Below are 18,604 nucleotides of genomic sequence, written 5' to 3'. Positions count from 1 at the left end.
ACCTCCGCTAGTCCATCCGACTACCCCGCTTGATCTATCCACCATGTCTTTCAACAATGGTTACAACGACCAGTTCCAGGGCCCGCCCCAGGGCGACATGAACAACCCCACCCCACAGCCGGGCGACATGGGTCAGCCCATGGACACCTCCGGCAACGGCTTCCCACCCCAGGGCAACATGGGCCCTCCAGGCAGCGCTGGCGGTGACGGTCAAGGCCAGGGCGCCGGAAAGACGACTCTCTGGTGAGTCCACGCTGCGCACGCCCTGTGCAATGTGGCCAACGCTCTCCTCAGCGCCACATGGCATGGAGCAAAATAGGTCAATGCTAACAATGGCACAGGATGGGTGAGCTTGAGCCCTGGATTGACGAGAACTTTGTCCGTAGCATCTGGTACAACATGGGTGAGACTGTCAACGTCAAGATGATCCGTGACAAGTTCTCCGGGTAAGCACATAATCCCACTCCAGAAAGCCACCAGGCTAACTACCGCATAGCAGCAATGCTGGATATTGCTTCGTCGATTTTGCGAGCCCTGATGCTGCAGCCAAGGCCCTGAACCTTAACGGACAACTGATCCCAAACTCGAACCGTCCATTCAAGCTCAACTGGGCCTCTGGTGGCGGTCTCGCTGACAGGAGGCAAGTCATGTCTAGTCTCTTACACCTGCATACTGCAATCATCTCTAACACTAAAGAATAGCCGCGACGAGCGTGGTCCCGAATTCAGCATCTTCGTCGGAGACTTGGGCCCCGAAGTTACCGAATTCGTCCTTGTCCAGTTGTTCCAGAACAAGTATCCCTCGACTAAGTCGGCAAAGATCATGTCGGACCCCATCAGCGGCATGTCGCGTGGATATGGATTCGTGCGATTCGCTAGCGAGGAAGATCAGCAAAAGGCTCTGACTGAGATGCAAGGCGTTTACTGCGGCAACCGCCCCATGCGTATTTCTACTGCGACACCAAAGAACAAGAGCGGTGGTCCCGGCGGCCCCGGCGGAATGGGTATGCCCCAGGGTGCAGGCGGTCCAGGCATGGGCATGTACTCGATGGGTGCTCCCCCAATGGGCAACTACTATGGCGCTCCCCAGCCCATGAACCAGTTCACGGATCCCAACAACACTACCGTCTTCGTCGGCGGTCTCTCGGGCTATGTTACCGAGGACGAGCTACGCTCTTTCTTCCAAGGTTTCGGTGAAATCACCTATGTCAAGATTCCTCCAGGCAAAGGATGTGGCTTCGTCCAGTTCGTGCAGCGCCACGCCGCAGAGATGGCTATCAACCAGATGCAAGGTTACCCAATTGGCAACTCTCGCGTGCGTCTTAGCTGGGGCCGCTCTCAGAACAACTCTGGACCAGCCGGCACCCCATACCGCCCTGCGCCACCTCCACCAGTGCCCTTTGGCCCTGGAATGGGCATGCCCCCACAACACCCTTACGGTGGTGGTGGCGGCGGTTACGGTCCTATGATGAAGGTAAGGCGACAGCATGTCTTGAGGGCAGGATAATCATGCAAACGCCTCTTTGGCAGTTGTGCATTGTCTCTCTCCCCCCCCCCCCCCTTTTTTTTTCTCGCTACTGCCAGTACTAACTTTGCTATAGTAAGCGCATTCTTTCCCTCTGTATTGCTTGCACGGCGCTTCATTCGTGGTTCATCCCGTTGGCTTTATTGCAACGACCCCTTTCATGACTCGGCAATGACGATTTCGAGCGATTTGGTCTTTAGTTCTATAACGGGCGGTACTCTAAAAGTTCTCGACTTTCTCTGACGACACCATCTTGCTGGAGGGCCATAGAGGGGAGTCTTTGTATAACAGGCCATCCATTCTCCCACTCGGACTTTTCTTTCAGAGCGTGCTACTCTTCTTTCGGGGAGCATCTATGGGATGTAGCTAGTCATGCATGGGTCGGGTGCTGCTTTCTGTCGAATGCCTTTCTTTTACCGGTTGCGCTCTGTGACCAGCAGATTGGCTATCCTTCCAATCACACGATTCTTCTATTTTCTGCGTGGTTTGTTGCGTGCTTGCTTAGTTGCTTACTTGTTTGATTCATCTAACGGTCTGGTTCCAAGTGCATCATAGTTGGTTTTCTTTGTTCGTGCGCGTATGTAGAGTTTGGTTGGCGTGTGTATGATTTGTTGCCTTGTCAGAGCTCAGGGAGCATTTCACTAACCTTGCTGTGCGCAGTCCTCCTCCCACGCAGGCGTCGCTGCCTCCGCCTTATTCATCCATTGCGAACAATAACTACGCTGGCTCACAAAACGACAGCCAGAACGCACCTACTCTTCAGAGCGGCGCAGCAAACGGTCTCCAATCCGGCCTCGGTGGCTTCGCTCGTTTCACACCGCCCCAATCGAACGATACAAACGGTTCCTTTTCGTAGCAGTTCTCTTTCTGTATTGGCTCGCCAGCCATGCCATGTCGGCCAGATTTGCATACAGTAATACTTGATGGCTTAGCAAGGAGTTAAAAGGGGGAGGGCACTTCACCAGAATGTCGGCGTACATTGCTTTCGGATGTGGGACTACGTTGTTTTAGCAAGGCGTTTGGCGAATACCAAAATAGCGGATACCCATGTTACGAAAAGAGGAAGTTCCTCCAACAATCTCATGTTTCTCACATCAGGGAATAAAGTTTATTCTTGAAGGCGTTTTCTTTTGGAAGATACGTGCTCTATGGAACACGCATGTGTTGCCTTGCAATGGTTGATCGGTGATCAGACAGCTGCTTGACAAAAACAATGGGGCTGACGGACATGTTTGTTTCGATCTATTAGCAGGATATATCCTTCTTTTGCTCAGCTCATCACTGTACATTAATCGAAAACCAAGATGCATATCTCCTTCGTCGCCACGGTCATATGGTTATCAATGTCCGTGATATCCAGAAGTTAATGAGTCAATCGCCATGTGACGTGTGATAAATCTGACCATTCGTACCTTCCCATGGTGCTCCTCAAGTGTGCCCGCCATTACCCAGCCCTCTCAACTCGTCAACATGCCTCTTCTCCCCGTCTCACACAGTCCCGCTCCAGCACAACTACCGGTTGCTCGTTGCTCTCTTGGATCTGAACAACAGCAATCACACGCCGATCATGCGCTACGATGATTGGGACGTGATCCTCTTTCCCCGAGACTCCCATGTTCCGATTCAGGAGTTCAAGACCGCTTGCTTTGTCTCGCAAGTTGACTGTGAGTTGCGCTACTATCTAGTCTCTTTTAAGCAAGCTTGCTTGCACTTGGGGTAGTAAACAACACTGACACACCACAGACGGGCGCCAACTGCCGACATTGACCTGCTTCATCACCTCGCTACCACCCTCGACGCCATTCCGTATCTCACTTCATTCATGGCGTACAACCTTGAAAGCTTCGGCGCTCCTCGAGTCCCAACGCAAAGGCAATCAAAAAATAGTTTTCGCCGTTCAGGTCATTGTGGGCGAGGCCAGGCTCTTGTAAGCCTGGAGTATTTGCTGCCGAGTGAGATTGACACCTAACAACCAACTCAGTCACGGCTTCTTTGACTTGAGTACGAAATGGCCTCAAGAGATTGGTAAGTGATTCAGAGCAAAAACCGGGCAACGAAAGATCTGACAATCGTGGAGCCTACGAGAAGAGGTCGCTCACCTACAATGATCTGCCTTCGAGCCAGCGGAAACGGCCTCTCGAGTTCCCTCCGTTCCACAACCTTACGCTCACGAATAACATTTGGGATGCTCGTGACCCATATGGGCGCATACGAGTCGTGCTGTCAGAACAACTAATCAGCAAAACGCCAAGTCCTGGGAGTTTAGACTTTGGTACTGCCAACGAGATTGTTTGCTTCTCATTTCAGCATGCACCAAAAGGTATGTTGAGAAATGCTACAACCCTATGGTAGATTGTATTCAAGCGATGCAGACATCCTCCAGCAGACCGGAATCTCGTGGCCAATCTCGAATCCACTCTACCTCCCCGATGGGTTTAACCGGGACAGCCAGTACTCTCAGGCATCTCCAACAACTTCGTGGACCCCTGATGCGAATCCTTTTAGAGGAAACATGCACATGCAAACTCCACAACTGCATAATTCACAACCCATGTTCACTAGGTCGAATGATACCGAGCCCAAGAGACAATCCAACGCGCACCTGCCACCTGTTCCACACTTTACAAAGCATTTTGTTCCACCCACTAGCCACACTCGTCGTGCAACTACATGGGATGACGCATTCAGCACGCTCAATCACAATGGCGATACTGCTAGCATAGACGACTGGTCAGAAAAGAGGAAGACATCCGCGTCGTCTGATCACCGTATGCTGAATTGCATGTACGACTCACATGCATTGGCCAATGACCTGCCATGGGTGGGTAACATGTCTCAGCATGTTCCGAGCGAAAGTATAGACTGGGACGATTACTCAAAAACCCGAAAAGAGAAGCAACTTGTGGTTACGCTTCGGGATGACCAGTTGGGTCAGATAATCGACGCCATAAGCCCACCAAAGCATAACCGTGAGATTTCTCGGATGCCTGGTGGACCCTTTCATGAGCCAGCTAGTCAACAAGCCGCTCACACTTACTATCCACCGAAATTTGGAACTGCTCCGCCAATTAAACGTCCGTCCTCTGGGGCTCTGGCTCGCAAATCGTCGTATCAAGATTCCAGCAGTATCTTACGAAACGTCTCGAACAAGCCGTCAACGCATAAACATTACCCCCAAGACGATGGGAAAGACAGAATATCTACAAGACCACGCCCATCTATCCCAAGTAACAAGGAGGATATTGCATCATCTCAACTGCGATTGCCAACACCATTTCCCCATGCCAATCGCGTTCCAACACCGAACCCTTTTGCTCAGGGGCAGCCAGCAACCATGTCAGAATTATCAATGAGAGGTTGGTCCTCAACTCAGGCAAGCGCGCATCGTATCAACCGAAGCGAGGCGCCACAGTCAGCCACCGAAATCAGCATGCTCGGCTCAGCTCATGGGCCGTCAAATTTTAACTTCAGGAGCAGAAAGGAGGGCTTGGTGGCTGATTCGCCAAAGCTGCCAGACCAAGCAACTCGGCAATATGACTGTTCGATGCCAACAGCCAATTCGGATTCTCAAGTAGAACAAAGCTTTGTTCAGGAAGCACAGGGTAATTCAACGCAAAACGATCGAAAGGTTATACCTGGACTAGTCGAAATCATCGACGTCGATGCCGTTGACCCCACTTTAAATACGACTGCGGTAGTAGATACCAACAAACTCTCGCCATTCAAACCTAGCCACAAGTCTCGTATTTCGCAATCAAGCATCGATAGCACGGGCCGTTTGGAGAGACAGTTGTTTAGTGCTCTAGGGGAGGAACTTGGTAGTTTCGATCATCACCATCATCATCAGATCGATACCACGGATATGGGGCCTGAGCTCATGCATGCTCTGGGTGGTGACGCGAGGACGAATTCCGAACTCAGCGGTTCTGCGATACTCGGCTTAGCTATGAGTGACTTTGAGCCTGCGGTCAAACGGAAGAGGCAAGGTACTCTGGGTGGACGCAGTAGCGGGAGTCCAATGAGTAAGAAGGAGAAGGCTGATGGGGTGGAAAGTAAGGAACATAGGGAGGTGGTGGTTAGTATGAGAGGAGACTGATGGTGCTCGAGGTATGTAGTACCATGAACGTTTTGCCTTTTGGGGCATTTTTTTGGGAGGGCTTTGGGGACTTGTGGCCTTGGCAGTTTTCTTTTTTCTGGGATAGGAGATAGGAATTGATTGGCAGTGATTGACAATACAAAGAAAAGGGAGAGAGAGGGAGAGGTTATTGGGGCTAGAAGAGGAGAGTATTTAGGGGTAAGCAGAAGTAGAACTGTAGTGTTTTTTGAATGACGCAGCGCTATTATTTCGAATAAACGTTTTCTTTTTCTCAAGGACAATATTACGAGATACACTTGAATTGAGGAACAAGTCTACGAAAATGGTTTGTTTTCTCCCCTCCTCCCCTCAAAAGGAAAAGCATGAGATAGTTTCAATTTTGTCAAACATTGTAACATTATCCAAGGATATATACAAGACAAGACAAATATCCAATCTTTTCAAGAAAGGGAAAAAAAAGAAGAAGAAGAAGAAGAGAGAAAGAGATTTAATAAACAAAATATCCCTGCGTCAACGGCAACGTCTCCGCGGGCTCCGCCAGACAAACCTCTCCATCCGCCTCAACCCTGTAACTTTCCGGGTCAACCTTCATCTTGGGCCTCGTATCGTTAAACTTCATATCGCGTTTACCAATGTTTCTGCAATTCTTGACTGCTTCGACGCGCTTGCGCAGACCGTACGAGTGCACGACGCCCGAGGCGATGGAGGCTTGGGAGACAAAGGTTATGCTGGAGGCCGGGACGAGAGGGGCAAACATGGGGCGCATGATGCGGGGTTCGACCATGGGAATGGAGCCGTTGGGGTCGCCCTGGATTGTGTTAGTGACGTTGTTGTTTGGGAGGAGAAGAGGGCAAGTAGTTACCATGACAGCATAAGAACAGAATCCGCTCTTTACAATCAAGTTTGGTTTTACGCCAAAGTTGTTTGGAGTCCAGAGGACAAGATCGGCGAGTTTGCCTACTTCGACGCTGCCGATGAGGTGACTCATGCCCTGGGCAATGGCTGCGTTGACGGTGTACTTGCTGATGTAGCGCTTGACGCGGAAATTGTCTGCGTTGGTGCCCTCGTCTTCCTTGAGCGTGCCGCGTTGCACCTTGTTCTTGTGTGCTGTGTTCCAGGTGCGGAGAATGACTTCGCCGCAACGACCCATGGCTTGAGAGTCTGAAGATATCATGGAGATGGCGCCGAGGTCGTGGAGGACGTCTTCTGCGGCTATCGTCTCGGCGCGAATACGCGACTCGGCGAAGGCTACGTCCTCGGGAATGTTGCGGGAGAGGTGATGGCAGACCATGAGCATGTCGAGATGCTCGTCCAGCGTATTGCGGGTATATGGCCGGGTAGGGTTGGTTGAGGAGGGCAGCACGTTGTCGTGCTCAACCACAGTGATGATATCTGGAGCATGTCCTCCACCAGCACCCTCGGTATGGTACGTGTGAATCGTTCGGCCCTTGATCGCCGCGATAGTCGACTCAACGAAACCAGATTCGTTCAGCGTGTCAGTGTGAATCAGTGTTTGGATGTCGTATTCATCGCAGACTTGTAAGCAAGCATCGATAGCTGCAGGTGTACTTCCCCAATCCTCGTGCAATTTGAGACCGCAAACACCGGCCTCGGCTTGCTGTTGCAGTGGTCGAAGTTCAGAGTCGTTTCCTTTGCCCGTAATGCCATAGTTGAGAGGAAGCTCGTCAATGGCCTGAAGCATCTGCTTGATGTGCGTCTTACCAGGCGTACATGTGGTCGCGTTCGAGCCAGTACTGGGTCCTGTACCACCTCCGAGCATTGTCGTGATTCCAGATGCTATAGCCTCTTCGGCTTGCTGTGGGCAAATCAAGTGAATGTGCGTGTCAATACCACCCGCTGTCACAATCTTGTGCTCGCCAGCGATGACATCGGTGCAGGCTCCAACCACCAACTTAGGGTCCACGCCATCCATGACATCGGGATTGCCTGCTTTGCCGATTCCAACAATCATACCGTCTTTGATTCCAATGTCGGCTTTGTAGATACCGGACCAATCGACAATGAGGGCATTAGTGATGACCGTGTCCAAAGACTCCTTGTCTGATCGACCGCCAGCTTGACCCATGCCCTCACGCAGCGTCTTGCCTCCTCCAAACGCGCATTCGTCGCCATATACAGTCATATCCTTTTCCACCTTGATCCACAGATCTGTAGCGCCCAGTCTCACCAAGTCACCAGTTGTCGGACCAAACATTGAGACGTAGGCTTGTCGCTCCATGGTACAAATGTCAATATGGGCAGCATCGCCATGGGGCTCGGGCTCGTGAAGGAAACCTCCGGCCTGTAACTTCTCTACGATGGTGTTGGCGACGGACAGATCGCCAATGAAGCCTGAGGCAATCTGGTTTCCACCCTTGATGATCTGATTCCCGCCAATTTGAACAAGAGTGACAGTTCTTGTGTCGCCAGGCTCAAAGCGTACCGAGGTGCCGGCGGGAATGTCAAGTCGGTAGCCATGCGCTCGTACGCGGTCGAATTGCAGCTGAGGGTTCGTCTCGATAAAGTGATAGTGCGATCCGACCTGTCATCATGAGTCGCGTGTTCTGTATTCTCATGTGACGGTCTTGACGTACCTGAATTGGCCGGTCTCCCACGCTCTTCACCTTGAGTTTTATTCTCTTGCGCCCCTCGTTCAGTTTGATGATTCCGCTCTCTCCCTTGACAGCGACTATTGCGCCTGGTTGCTTGGTGTCCTCGTACACGCTGGCATCAGGCAGAGGGAACAATTCATTCGAAGGAATAGGCAGAAAGGAGCCATACAGCGCCTTTTCGAGGTCTCCATCTTCGGTGGAGATAGGGTGGTGGACAGTAACAAGATAGGTGCCTGTGGGGAAAGTGCCCTCGACCATCAATTCTGCGAGCGATGAGACGACTGCGGGCTGCACATGGCGGCGACCCAGCATGGTCTTGCCAATGGACATGAGATCGGCGACAGTATGGTTGCCATCGCGAATAAGCTACGGGCGTTCAGCATGGGAATGGGGGTGCGCGTGCAGTCAGTGGAGGGGCTCGTACTTCGTGAAGATTGTTTGCAATCAATGCCTGCAGCCGTTAGCAGAGGGCATGCGAGAGCGTCTTGGACGTACAGCAGCTTCAGCGTGATTCAACTTGACGCCGCGTGCCAGGCGACGCTGGGCAAGCAGGCCGAGCTGGGATATGACGAGCTTGTCAAGCTGTCACCGTATTGTTAGCAAGCCTCGGTCAGGTACCAGCAGTCATGGCGGACAGTGACACACCTCCTTGGGACACAGCTGCATGATGCCTGCTCACAAGCCAAGTACAGTGACTACGTATGTGTCGTCGACGTAGTAGGAGAATGCAATGCCCCACCAAATTCCTTTTCCCAGGCTCACCTTCTACCCTACTAGCACTTCCCTTTCCCTTGAGCAGCCTCGCAGGCTTCACCGTTTGGGGCAGATTGCGGGGGCCGCTTGCGATAAGGACCCGCCCGCTGCCGATAGCGAGCCTCTGTCATGGATGGTCATGGTCACCCGCACCCGAACACCTTGACCATAACCCAACAAGCACTCACATGGCCATATAAGCATGACGCCATGCCATGTGCCCCGATTCTATGGCTATGACTATCGCGGCTCAAGCCAGGCTGATCAAGATCAAAGCCCACGAGGTGCTGACCGTGCCAGGCGTTGATACAATACCATCCCCGTGACACACCTCATGCGGCCCGCACCAGTGTCCTTTGCCTTGATCGTACATTGCTCGATCAATCCTCACGTCCAAAGCCATGGCTGTTATAACAACATGATAGCCCCCCGACTGCATACCCTCTATTCCAAGCCTAGACAACATGTATGCATGACCCAGGTACCGCGCCACATAGGACCACCCCTAGCCACCCTTCTACACGCCACCTGAGATGCACTCGCTCATCAAGCATCTCAAACCGGACAAGGCAGACGAGGAGCCTCGCCAACCGCAATCAGATGCACCCGTCAAAAGAAGTAGAGCGCCGGCCAAGCCTCCATCAGACGATCCCAACATCCCGAAAAAGCGCCTTCATCTCAACCAAATATGCCTCTACGAACGCCGCCTGCCCGGAAGAGCGTACGTCTCTGCTCATGTGAACCGGTTGCAACACGGCTTCTACAGGTCCGATGTCCTCCATGGAGCCGCCATCAATCATGTCTACTTTGTCTCTGTCCGGTTCGTTTTTCATCCACATGATCCGGAATCGCATCGCTTCAGGAGTGCCGAGATTCAAGTAAGCCTGCACGGCGAAGACCCCAGCTCTGGCTCCAACAAACGGTCCGGGCGCTCGCAACCGCGCATCCTGAAGCATGCTCCAGAGCTCATGTTTGGCGCCGTATCCCCAGAGAACCTCCAGTGGAATTTCAGTCTCTCAACTCCATTAGGCGTGTCTCCGGCATCCCCCGTCGGTGCATACATAATACCGCAAGCATCTGTACAAAGCAGCTACAAGGTCTTTCATATGATGAGCATCCAAGGTTCAGTGCGGTCAAGGCAAGACGAGTCGGGGCAGACTATTGAGGACTCCAAAGCCGTCTGGACGCTCAGCGAGAACATGCTCCAGAAATCAGGGTTGCCGCGCGAGTTTGATTTTGTGATGCTTGTGCAGAAGCCAAAGGATGTTAAGAACATATATATGACGGTCAATGTAGATGCCAGCGTAGCAACTTGGTATGGTGCATATCCCCAATGGTACAACAATCTCTCCGAGTACATGCCATCGCAAAACCTTGCCGTCAGCTTCGAACATGACGTTGGCCAACGGTTTCTTCCCAGCCACCCTGGGCTTGGATATAACTTTGCCGACCTGGTACACTCGCTGGATCAGTATGTAATGATGCCAGGGACTATTTATCCAACCGCTGTAAGTCCGCTTGGCTATATAGAACATGTGACAGGCTGATTGTATAAGGGTACAAATCAAGGGGAGTCCAATCCCAACCAAACTCGCCGGCGGCCACTCGAGGAGAGCAAAGTCAAGGAGCCTGACCGTCCACCTTCTCGCTCCAAGCGGCGTCCTAGGTCCCCGAGTGGGCATCATTCGCCGATACAAGGCTCGAGCCAGCGAGAAAGATGGCAATGGACACCAGAACACATTGATGTTCGACTTGTGGTTGACCACCGATTTCCTCAAAGCCCTGATCCACGACGCTTTGCGTATTCGCCCCCGCACGTTGTGGAAGCAAGGCGACATCCATCGATACGACGCAGAAAGTCACAGATACGCCTGAAGGAGCATAGCGGAGCGGAATTTAGAAGGACTTATACCCGATGATGGAGAGACTGGAGGAAACAGGACACAGGCCGGAGGAGCAGTTAATAAACACATGGTCACGTGGAAAGTACATGTACATGTGCGCATGTGGTCCGATACACATAACAATCGATTCGTCAGCCAACGCTCCATGTGTGCATGTAATATCCGACGACAAGAGATCAATGGGCCGATATCAGGATAGGGGAATTTTGCGTGACCTTGTGATGATCCGATGCGGGCGAACATGCAGTTTGCAGATGGCTACTGGCTCGCTTAGGTGCCTTGAATAGAAGCAATTCCATCAGTTGGGTGGCGCCGGCTTGTCACAGGACGAGGCAACAGGTCGGTAGTGGCTGATTGGATCTGTGACAGCTGCCGGCGCCCGGTTGTGCGGGTTCGAAACGAGATGATGAAGACTAGCAGGATTCAGCACAAGGGATCCAGTGGTTGAGGATGCTCGATGGTCGTGTCTGCGGTCTCGGGCCTGAGGGAAGCTGCGGCGTCTGATTGGCTGGCGAGTAAGAGGCGCTAGGCCGGGGTCGAGTAGTCGACGACCATCCACGACGCTGCGATGCTCTCCCTTCGCACCCAACAGCCTTGTAGTTGTAATGAACAATGACACCTACCGTGGATGCAGTGGAAACGCGTCGTCTGCTGAGATGACGACTGTCCGGAGCCCGCCCCTAAATGTCTAGGGCTGACGGCCCCGTTTTGCAAATGTTGCTCCGGAGGATGTTTTGTCGCGTCTTCCTTCCCCAGGTACCCGGTAGTACTACTACCACGGCGTCGTGCCTTCCCCGTCTCTCGCTCTCCAGGTCGTCGTGCAACGCTCCTTCCTCCTCGCCCTCGCCCTCTTCTCCTCTCTAGCAATCACTTGTAGTCTTTCTTCTTTCCTATTAATCCTGACTTTAATGCTCTTGTCTTCCCTCCTCGCCTTTGCTGCTGAATGTTCGTCCCAAATCTTCGCTTCCTCTGACGTCGTTCTATTCTACGTACATACGCTTCACATCAGGACAGCATAAAAAGAAGGTCGTAGGCAGAAACAGGCGATACTGCACTCTCATATTAGACCAGACAAAGGATAAGTCTCGAAACTTAGTCCTTATCGGTACAGTGACAAGGTTGACCTTTGAAGGCCATTAAGGTTAGTTTGGGCACTAAATGCATCATGGAGAATATACAGGGCTGATAACCCAGAGTCTTCGGTTCGGATTACTGCAACCCATTGCCATGGCGTAGATCCCGCCATGGGTTCGCTGGCGCTTTCATCAAGTTCGATATCCAAGACAAACGACCGGTCAAGAGACTATAAGCCTTCGCGCCATCAATAGCAGTGCAGGCCCGTCGTCGGGGAGAGCCTACCTAAACAGAACTTCCGTGCTGTCAAATACCCATTGCACACAAGCTAAATATGGCGACTTTCTATCCCCATTCACAGCCGCCGTGGGCTTCTGATCGGGCTTCACCGCGGCTGCACGCTGGCAATCCTATGACGCCGATTCACTCCCCGCACCACTCACTCACTTCCACAGTCTCCTCACGGACCCCGATTCACACGCTCACTATTCACGAATACCGCAAACAACAGCACACGCCTACGCTAACCCGGAAGGACACGCCACCGCCAGGCAAAACGCTCCGGAGGAAACCTGCAGCGCCTGTACTGAGCGATATTGAGCGTGCTGCTTCGGTACCACCCTCGACTTGGCCTGACTCCGGTCTGCCACAACGCTCTCTTCACTTTTCACAATCAGCTCATCAACTGAAACCGACTTTGCATGCTTTCCATCAACAAACACGACCCGACCTACCGTTTCGAGCGCAGTCGACTGAACCTCGCCAGCAGACAGGTAGCATTTCAAGCCTATCCACTACTAGCTCATCTAGCAAGGTACGTTACTTCAACCCGAGAAAGAGGTTGCCGAGACCGCCTGCCACCACAGGTTTGGTTGCATTTCCCCCCTCTCCTGTGGATGTAGCATCTCCACAAACACTACCACTGCCCCCAACTACGCCGAGCCTGTCCACGGAGCGCACACGGTGGAGTGACGCACAAACAACAAAAACGCATTCGTCATTTTCGCTATCGCGATTCCCACAGCCACCCCACCGAGTGGACTCGTCACCCTCTTTATCGCTAGACGAAAGAGAGCCTGTTCATGTGAACCCACAAAATTTCGCAGCTACTAAGCCCGCAACGCCACCCACAACACCTGCAACCATTCACTACCGGGGTGCCTCGTTCGATCTGGTAAACCCCCGCGACTCCCTGTTACTGCACGATATTGTCACTCCCTCACGGGATTTCGACTCCAGTGACTACTTCCCTGTGCCCACTTCCGACGAAGTCTTTTCAGAGGTACGATATATCCAACCTGTCTTGATATTTTGCTTACAAGAGCACCAGATGGCTCCCAAGCGAGCTGTGTATGGAGATTTCTATGCGGCGCACGCAGGTATTTTGAGACATCCCGCAGATTCTCCCAGTCAGTCAAATACGGATCTTCCAGCTCCTCCAACGCCCGCAGCTCTCAGTCCGAATTCCTCTTCATATACGTCTCCCATATACAGTCCAGAATCTGCCGATATACCTTCTCCTTTGTTTGTTAAGACACCTGGACGCGAATCGCGCTTCTCTCTCAAAGGGTTGACTCGCAGCTTGACACAGCGACTGAGCAAAGCACCACCAAAGCCCCAAGATGAGGAGCTACAGGAATTTCACGATAGAAAAGTAAGCACGGAGACAATGAGCATGGACTTGGAATTTCCACGGTCCTTTCGACCACATATCTCGATACCCGAGACCTCTTATGACCCAGTCGATCCAATGTCTCCTGTGACACCTGTTGGCCCTATGTCGCCTGAGGACTTTCCAGCCTTCTCTCCGGGACAGGATGAGGCAAAGCTGTCATGGAAGTATTCGATAAAGCGATATGAGACACAGCCGCTTTCGTCAATGTTACCAGAGGACAAAGCTACACAGCTAGAGCCAAGGCCCACTTCACAGTTGCCACACTTGGAGGAAAGCAGTTTGACCAAGCCCTACGATGATGATATGGAATCGATATATCCAAGCTCGTTAATCTACACTAGAGATGATCGTCGCGCGTCAAGTTACCAACAGGGCCTTACGAGCAATCGCAGCAACAAGGCCAATTCATTGGAGTGTGGAACACAACAGCCTGCGTTGCAAGAAGTTAAAAATGGCTTCTTAGAACGACCAGCATTCACTCATCCTCCGGGTTTGCCTCCACAAGAGATACCGCCACTCGCGCCAGCTTTTGAGTATAATGAATCTCCATTTGTCCCTTCGACTTCGGGAATTTCTGGTATAACTTCCGACGAATCGGCCGACTCTTATGGAGATACACGGGGTCTTCTACATGTCTCTCGTTACGAAGACCCTATACAGCCTAGTCTAACGCAGACCCTGGAGCCTTCTTCAGCATACTCTCAACCAAAGATCAACCCTCTCGGACCCTCCTCGTCGTACTCACAAGTGGACGTTGATAGTCCCAATACACCCAAGGAAGCTCTTGATCAGGCAGAAAAAATCTTTCAGGATACAGCGAACCAACAAGTAATTGCCAACCAAATCCCAGCCATCTGGGCTAGACGCAACTCGGGCAGCCAACTGTTAAACAGAACAGTCACTAACAGATCTTTGGATAATAAAGAGTCAGCTGCTGTAGAAGAGCGAGATGATTGGGAAACAGTCGGTGGCAACAGTAGAGACTCAAAAGATCACGGGTCGCTCGACAGTATCGCAGACTATAGCAGTTATGAGGAAACGCGCAAAAGCATCGGGTTGAATTCGGATGGTTCACTCCCATCTTGGGTAAAACAACCTCAGTCACCAGCTCGATCAAACTATTACAGTCACCCAAGCCCGATCCTTAATCAGCACTCACATCCTTTCAGGTCGTCGCCTCCTGAATTGAACATCCGCTCAGCCATGCGCACTACGCCCAACACTTCTTCCTCTCCGTTACCCGCTGGGCCGGTGAACCTATATGCCTTCGGTGAAAAAGAAACACAAGAATTATTGGCTTCTGGCCCTAATGAGAACATCATCATCGATGAGCCGTCAACAGCACATGCCCCTCAATCAAATGTGTCTGGAAATCAAGATCCGGCAGACATGTCAAGCGCTCCGGGCGGTCCCATCGGTCAAGGACGGCAAACCATGCTCGAGAAGCTCTCAATTGTCGGTTCAAAAGGCAAGTCCACCGGCACTCCTCGCGAAACCAGTACTCGTAAAACAATCAGGAGTGTTACAAGCACTAGCAGTACTGGTTTGAGACAAAGTTCGACGGTTGGCCGACAAAACTCCCGTTCGGACTACACTGGGTTTTATGCATCGCCGTTTCCTGCTACTGGCAGCGTCACACGGATAAGCCAGCGTTCGTCAACCCATGGACCAAAGCATAGCCGGGCGTCATCTGAGATGACTCTCTTCCCTAGTTCAAAGGCATTGAGACAAGCGCAAGAGACCTATTCGCCTCTTGATGGTTGTCGGGACCTCCGGAACTCGACTACTTTTGTACGAAATCCACGTCGCGCGAGTAGATCCGCTGTACCAGGTCAGACCAAATTACGGGAAATGTTTCTCTCGCCCGAAGCTCGGCCAACTTCTTCAAAACGCACTCATACCATGCACTTTGTAGGTGGTGATCGACCATCGACTAGTGATACCAACACACCTCTGCATCGTTCATTCCCTAGCCTTGAGATTCACCCAGCTACCTCTCGAAGTACCGTTGGCTACATACACTCGCCTCACTTGCTCTGTGTAGAACGTAAAGCCAATCCCGAAGATGAGGAAAGAAGGCGTAAGCTTTCTTGGATGATATTCGCGGCGTTTTGCATATTTCCACCGGCTATCATCCTCTTTCGCTTCATGGGAGACAGTGTCATTGCTTCAATGACTGACGGTCATCTTGGTCACTGCACGCCATATTCAAAAAGGATGGCGCTTATTGCCGGCATCGCAGTGAACGTTTGCCTTGTTATTGCAGCACTTGTGCCAGTGTTGGTTGTGCATGCACTGAACGTTGCATGAGGGGCAGTGTGGAAACCAAGAAGGCGTAAGTAAGGAACGTTGCTGCAAGACTGGAAGAAGAACTGACAAATGGCAGCATTCGGGTCAACTGTCAACACACTGCAGGATTCTCTACTGAATCCAAGCACAACTCAAACTCTCTGGAGAGCACTTTCAGTCGCAACTGCCATCACATGCTACCGTCTACCCTTTCCTTCAAAAAGTCATATCTTTATTTTTCTTTTCTCTATTTTGTATTACATATCCAGGGTTACATGTACTCTCGAGACATGTCAAGCCAGACTCTCACTTTCTCTCTCACTCTCCTATGTCTGGACTTGCTGGTTGCATACTTGATGGGTAGGGTAATAGCTTTTGAGGTATACATGGGAGTTCTTATTTTCTTCATGGGCTGCGTATCTGAATGTCATCAGACATTGGTCACTTGACTTGTCACGTCCGAGTTCGACTTCGACTTCGACTTTGGGGTCCGTTTTTTCTTTCTCTTTCCTCTCCTCTTCTTTTCTTTTCTTTTCTTGAAAAGCGTATACTGGATGCATGGATGGAGGTATTCGATGGTGGAAATAAGCTGCTACACTTTGTCAATGAGATTAATTTCTCGTGATCCTTGATGGAAGTAATCAAGCACTTTTACTATATTTTCGTTATTGTGATGTTAAAGGGAGAGCCGTGTGTGCCTGCTCTCTCTCTCTCTGTCTGTCTGTCTGTTCACTAGATGACGTCACTTTTAGACCCAAACTCGTACGTATGTTGTCAATATTTTACATTGATTCATTCATATCTATCCTAACGGCCTATTCTTCCGCGGATATCATCGCTAAGAAAAAAGAGTGCATAATTAACCAAAGGACTTTAAATCTTCGACTCCTTTGTCAAATCCGCAATCTGCAACACGGCCTTGCCAAAGTTCTTTCCCTCGAGCATACCCAAGAAGCCCTCAACTGCATTATCAATACCCTCGGTAACGCTAATCTGCGCCTTGAAGGTACCGTCCGCGAGCCACTTCTGCAGCTTCTCCTGGTGCTCCTTGGCGTGCTTGGGGCCCATGTTTGCGTCGCTGACGATAAAACCGCGCATGGTGATGCGCTTAGTGACGATGTTCATGAGGTTGCGGATGGGGTAGAGTTCTTCTGGCTTAGAGTTGTACTGGGAGATCATGCCACAGGCGATGATGCGGCCGAAGGTGTTCATGGCGTTGATGGCGGCTTCGAGTTGTTCGCCGCCGACGTTTTCGTAGTAGATGTCGATTCCGTTGGGGGCGAGGCGGGCGAGGGCATCGGCGGGTTTCTCCTTCTTGTAATTGAAGCCATCGTCGAATTTGAGATCGGACTTGATGAAGTCGAGCTTCTTGTCGTCGCCGACGCTGCCGATGACGGTGAGACCCTCGTGCTTGGCGAGTTGGCCGACGAGTTGGCCGACGGCGCCGGATGCGGCGGAAATGAAGATTGTTTCGCCTGCCTTGGGCTGACCGATCTCGTAGAAGGAGGACCACGCGGTTAGACCGGGCATGCCGAGGGGACCGAGGAAGAACTTGGGGTCTAGGTTGTAGGGGTTCTCGAGCTTCCTGCAGAGATCGGCGGCGGCCTTGTCGAGAACGGAGTACTCCTCAATGGGGGTAACGCTCATTGTGATGAGAGTCTCGCCCTCGCTGAACTTTTGGTTGTTGGACTTGACGACCTTGAAGATGGAGCGGTTGGTCATGGGCTTGCCCAGCTCAAAGGGAGGAGAGTAGGACTTGGTTCCGGGAGCACGCATGCGTCCACGCTGGTAAGGGTCGAATGAGGCATAGAAGTTCTTGACGAGAATAGAGCCCTCGGGCAGGTCCTGGTTGAGGTCGATTGGGCGGTCTTCAACGGCAATGTCCTCGCCAGGCTTTGGCCAGCCCTCAGGCACCTTCTTGAAAATGAGACCCTTGTTCTGAACCATTGTGAAGCTTTGTTAACTACTATTCGTGTGATGTGTTGTTGGAGTGTCGAATAAAAGAAAATATAGACTGGGTATCAAAAAAGAATAGAGGTTGTTGTTGCAAGAGGTTGAAACTGGATTGATGAGATATGAGTGACGAAAGAAGGGCAGCACCGAGCACCTATATAGTGGCAGTAGAACGTAATACTAAGCAAATAAATGATTTCACGGCCGAAAAAAAAATAGATCCTTCTTGCATCATCTGGATCTGTAATCCAGGGCCGCTGGAGCCGGGGCATGCCCTTGCACAACAGGGCATTTCGGGCAGTAACCGGCAAGTGGCGCAACCTAGCCGTTGCTATGCAAGGAAGGTGTCTCGATATGGAGGGATGAGACTTGTCGGGGTTGCAGAATCTTCAAGACAGCAGAGGAAGACACGAAGCCATGACGAGCGTCGCGCCGGGGAGATGCCGGCTTAGGAAAGGTGCCCGTCGAGAGGGTAGGGCTGATGAGCCGAGGCAAGTGGGGCAGTGATTGGTAATGGAGGGGTTGATGGAGAAGGACCCTCTCTCTATCCACCTCAGCGGTGAGTCCGGAGTGCGAGTGTCGCAACAAAGTTCTGACCGTACACAAAGCTTAGCAATAGCCTATCGTTCCAAACATCCAATAATCTACACCAGAGTTGGTCAAGCTGACAGCGCCTGTAGTCAGCCGACGGCGCTTGTTTGGTCCGCGTGGGCACATATGTGGT

General features: G+C 51.7%; 6 protein-coding genes across 6 annotated transcripts; 4 read left to right on the top strand and 2 right to left on the bottom strand.

The window, feature by feature from the left end:
* Window positions 1-43: 43 nt before the first annotated feature.
* Window positions 44-2,380, top strand: COCMIDRAFT_5038 (uncharacterized protein; the record flags this gene model as incomplete). Its single annotated transcript, XM_007689466.1, has 5 exons — window positions 44-243; window positions 342-446; window positions 497-649; window positions 702-1,473; window positions 2,201-2,380. The coding sequence occupies 5 exons, from the start codon at window positions 44-46 to the stop codon at window positions 2,378-2,380; spliced, it is 1,410 nt and encodes a 469-aa protein (XP_007687656.1).
* Window positions 2,381-3,091: 711 nt separating this feature from the next.
* On the top strand, window positions 3,092-5,620 carry COCMIDRAFT_94496 (uncharacterized protein; the record flags this gene model as incomplete). The annotated part of the gene is made up of 5 exons (XM_007689494.1): window positions 3,092-3,188; window positions 3,268-3,451; window positions 3,506-3,549; window positions 3,602-3,844; window positions 3,897-5,620. 5 exons carry the CDS (start codon window positions 3,092-3,094, stop codon window positions 5,618-5,620), a joined length of 2,292 nt encoding a protein of 763 aa, XP_007687684.1.
* A 487-nt stretch (window positions 5,621-6,107) lies between these two features.
* COCMIDRAFT_94493 (uncharacterized protein) lies at window positions 6,108-8,898 on the bottom strand (the record flags this gene model as incomplete). The annotated part of the gene is made up of 6 exons (XM_007689493.1): window positions 6,108-6,428; window positions 6,483-8,162; window positions 8,215-8,598; window positions 8,657-8,683; window positions 8,728-8,814; window positions 8,878-8,898. 6 exons carry the CDS (start codon window positions 8,896-8,898, stop codon window positions 6,108-6,110), a joined length of 2,520 nt encoding a protein of 839 aa, XP_007687683.1.
* A 620-nt stretch (window positions 8,899-9,518) lies between these two features.
* COCMIDRAFT_94499 (uncharacterized protein) lies at window positions 9,519-10,904 on the top strand (the record flags this gene model as incomplete). Its single annotated transcript, XM_007689492.1, has 2 exons — window positions 9,519-10,493; window positions 10,542-10,904. The coding sequence occupies 2 exons, from the start codon at window positions 9,519-9,521 to the stop codon at window positions 10,902-10,904; spliced, it is 1,338 nt and encodes a 445-aa protein (XP_007687682.1).
* Window positions 10,905-12,297: 1,393 nt separating this feature from the next.
* On the top strand, window positions 12,298-15,948 carry COCMIDRAFT_94538 (uncharacterized protein; the record flags this gene model as incomplete). Its single annotated transcript, XM_007689491.1, has 2 exons — window positions 12,298-13,245; window positions 13,294-15,948. The coding sequence occupies 2 exons, from the start codon at window positions 12,298-12,300 to the stop codon at window positions 15,946-15,948; spliced, it is 3,603 nt and encodes a 1,200-aa protein (XP_007687681.1).
* Window positions 15,949-16,800: 852 nt separating this feature from the next.
* COCMIDRAFT_94550 (uncharacterized protein) lies at window positions 16,801-17,874 on the bottom strand (the record flags this gene model as incomplete). The annotated part of the gene is made up of 1 exon (XM_007689490.1): window positions 16,801-17,874. The coding sequence occupies one exon, from the start codon at window positions 17,872-17,874 to the stop codon at window positions 16,801-16,803; it is 1,074 nt and encodes a 357-aa protein (XP_007687680.1).
* Between the last annotated feature and the right edge of the window lie 730 nt (window positions 17,875-18,604).

Source organism: Bipolaris oryzae, assembly GCF_000523455.1.
Source record: "Bipolaris oryzae ATCC 44560 unplaced genomic scaffold scaffold_59, whole genome shotgun sequence".
NCBI classification, from domain to species: domain Eukaryota; kingdom Fungi; phylum Ascomycota; class Dothideomycetes; order Pleosporales; family Pleosporaceae; genus Bipolaris; species Bipolaris oryzae.
The sequence above is the reverse complement of the archived record's forward strand: the minus strand, read 5'-3'. Positions and strand labels throughout refer to the sequence as shown.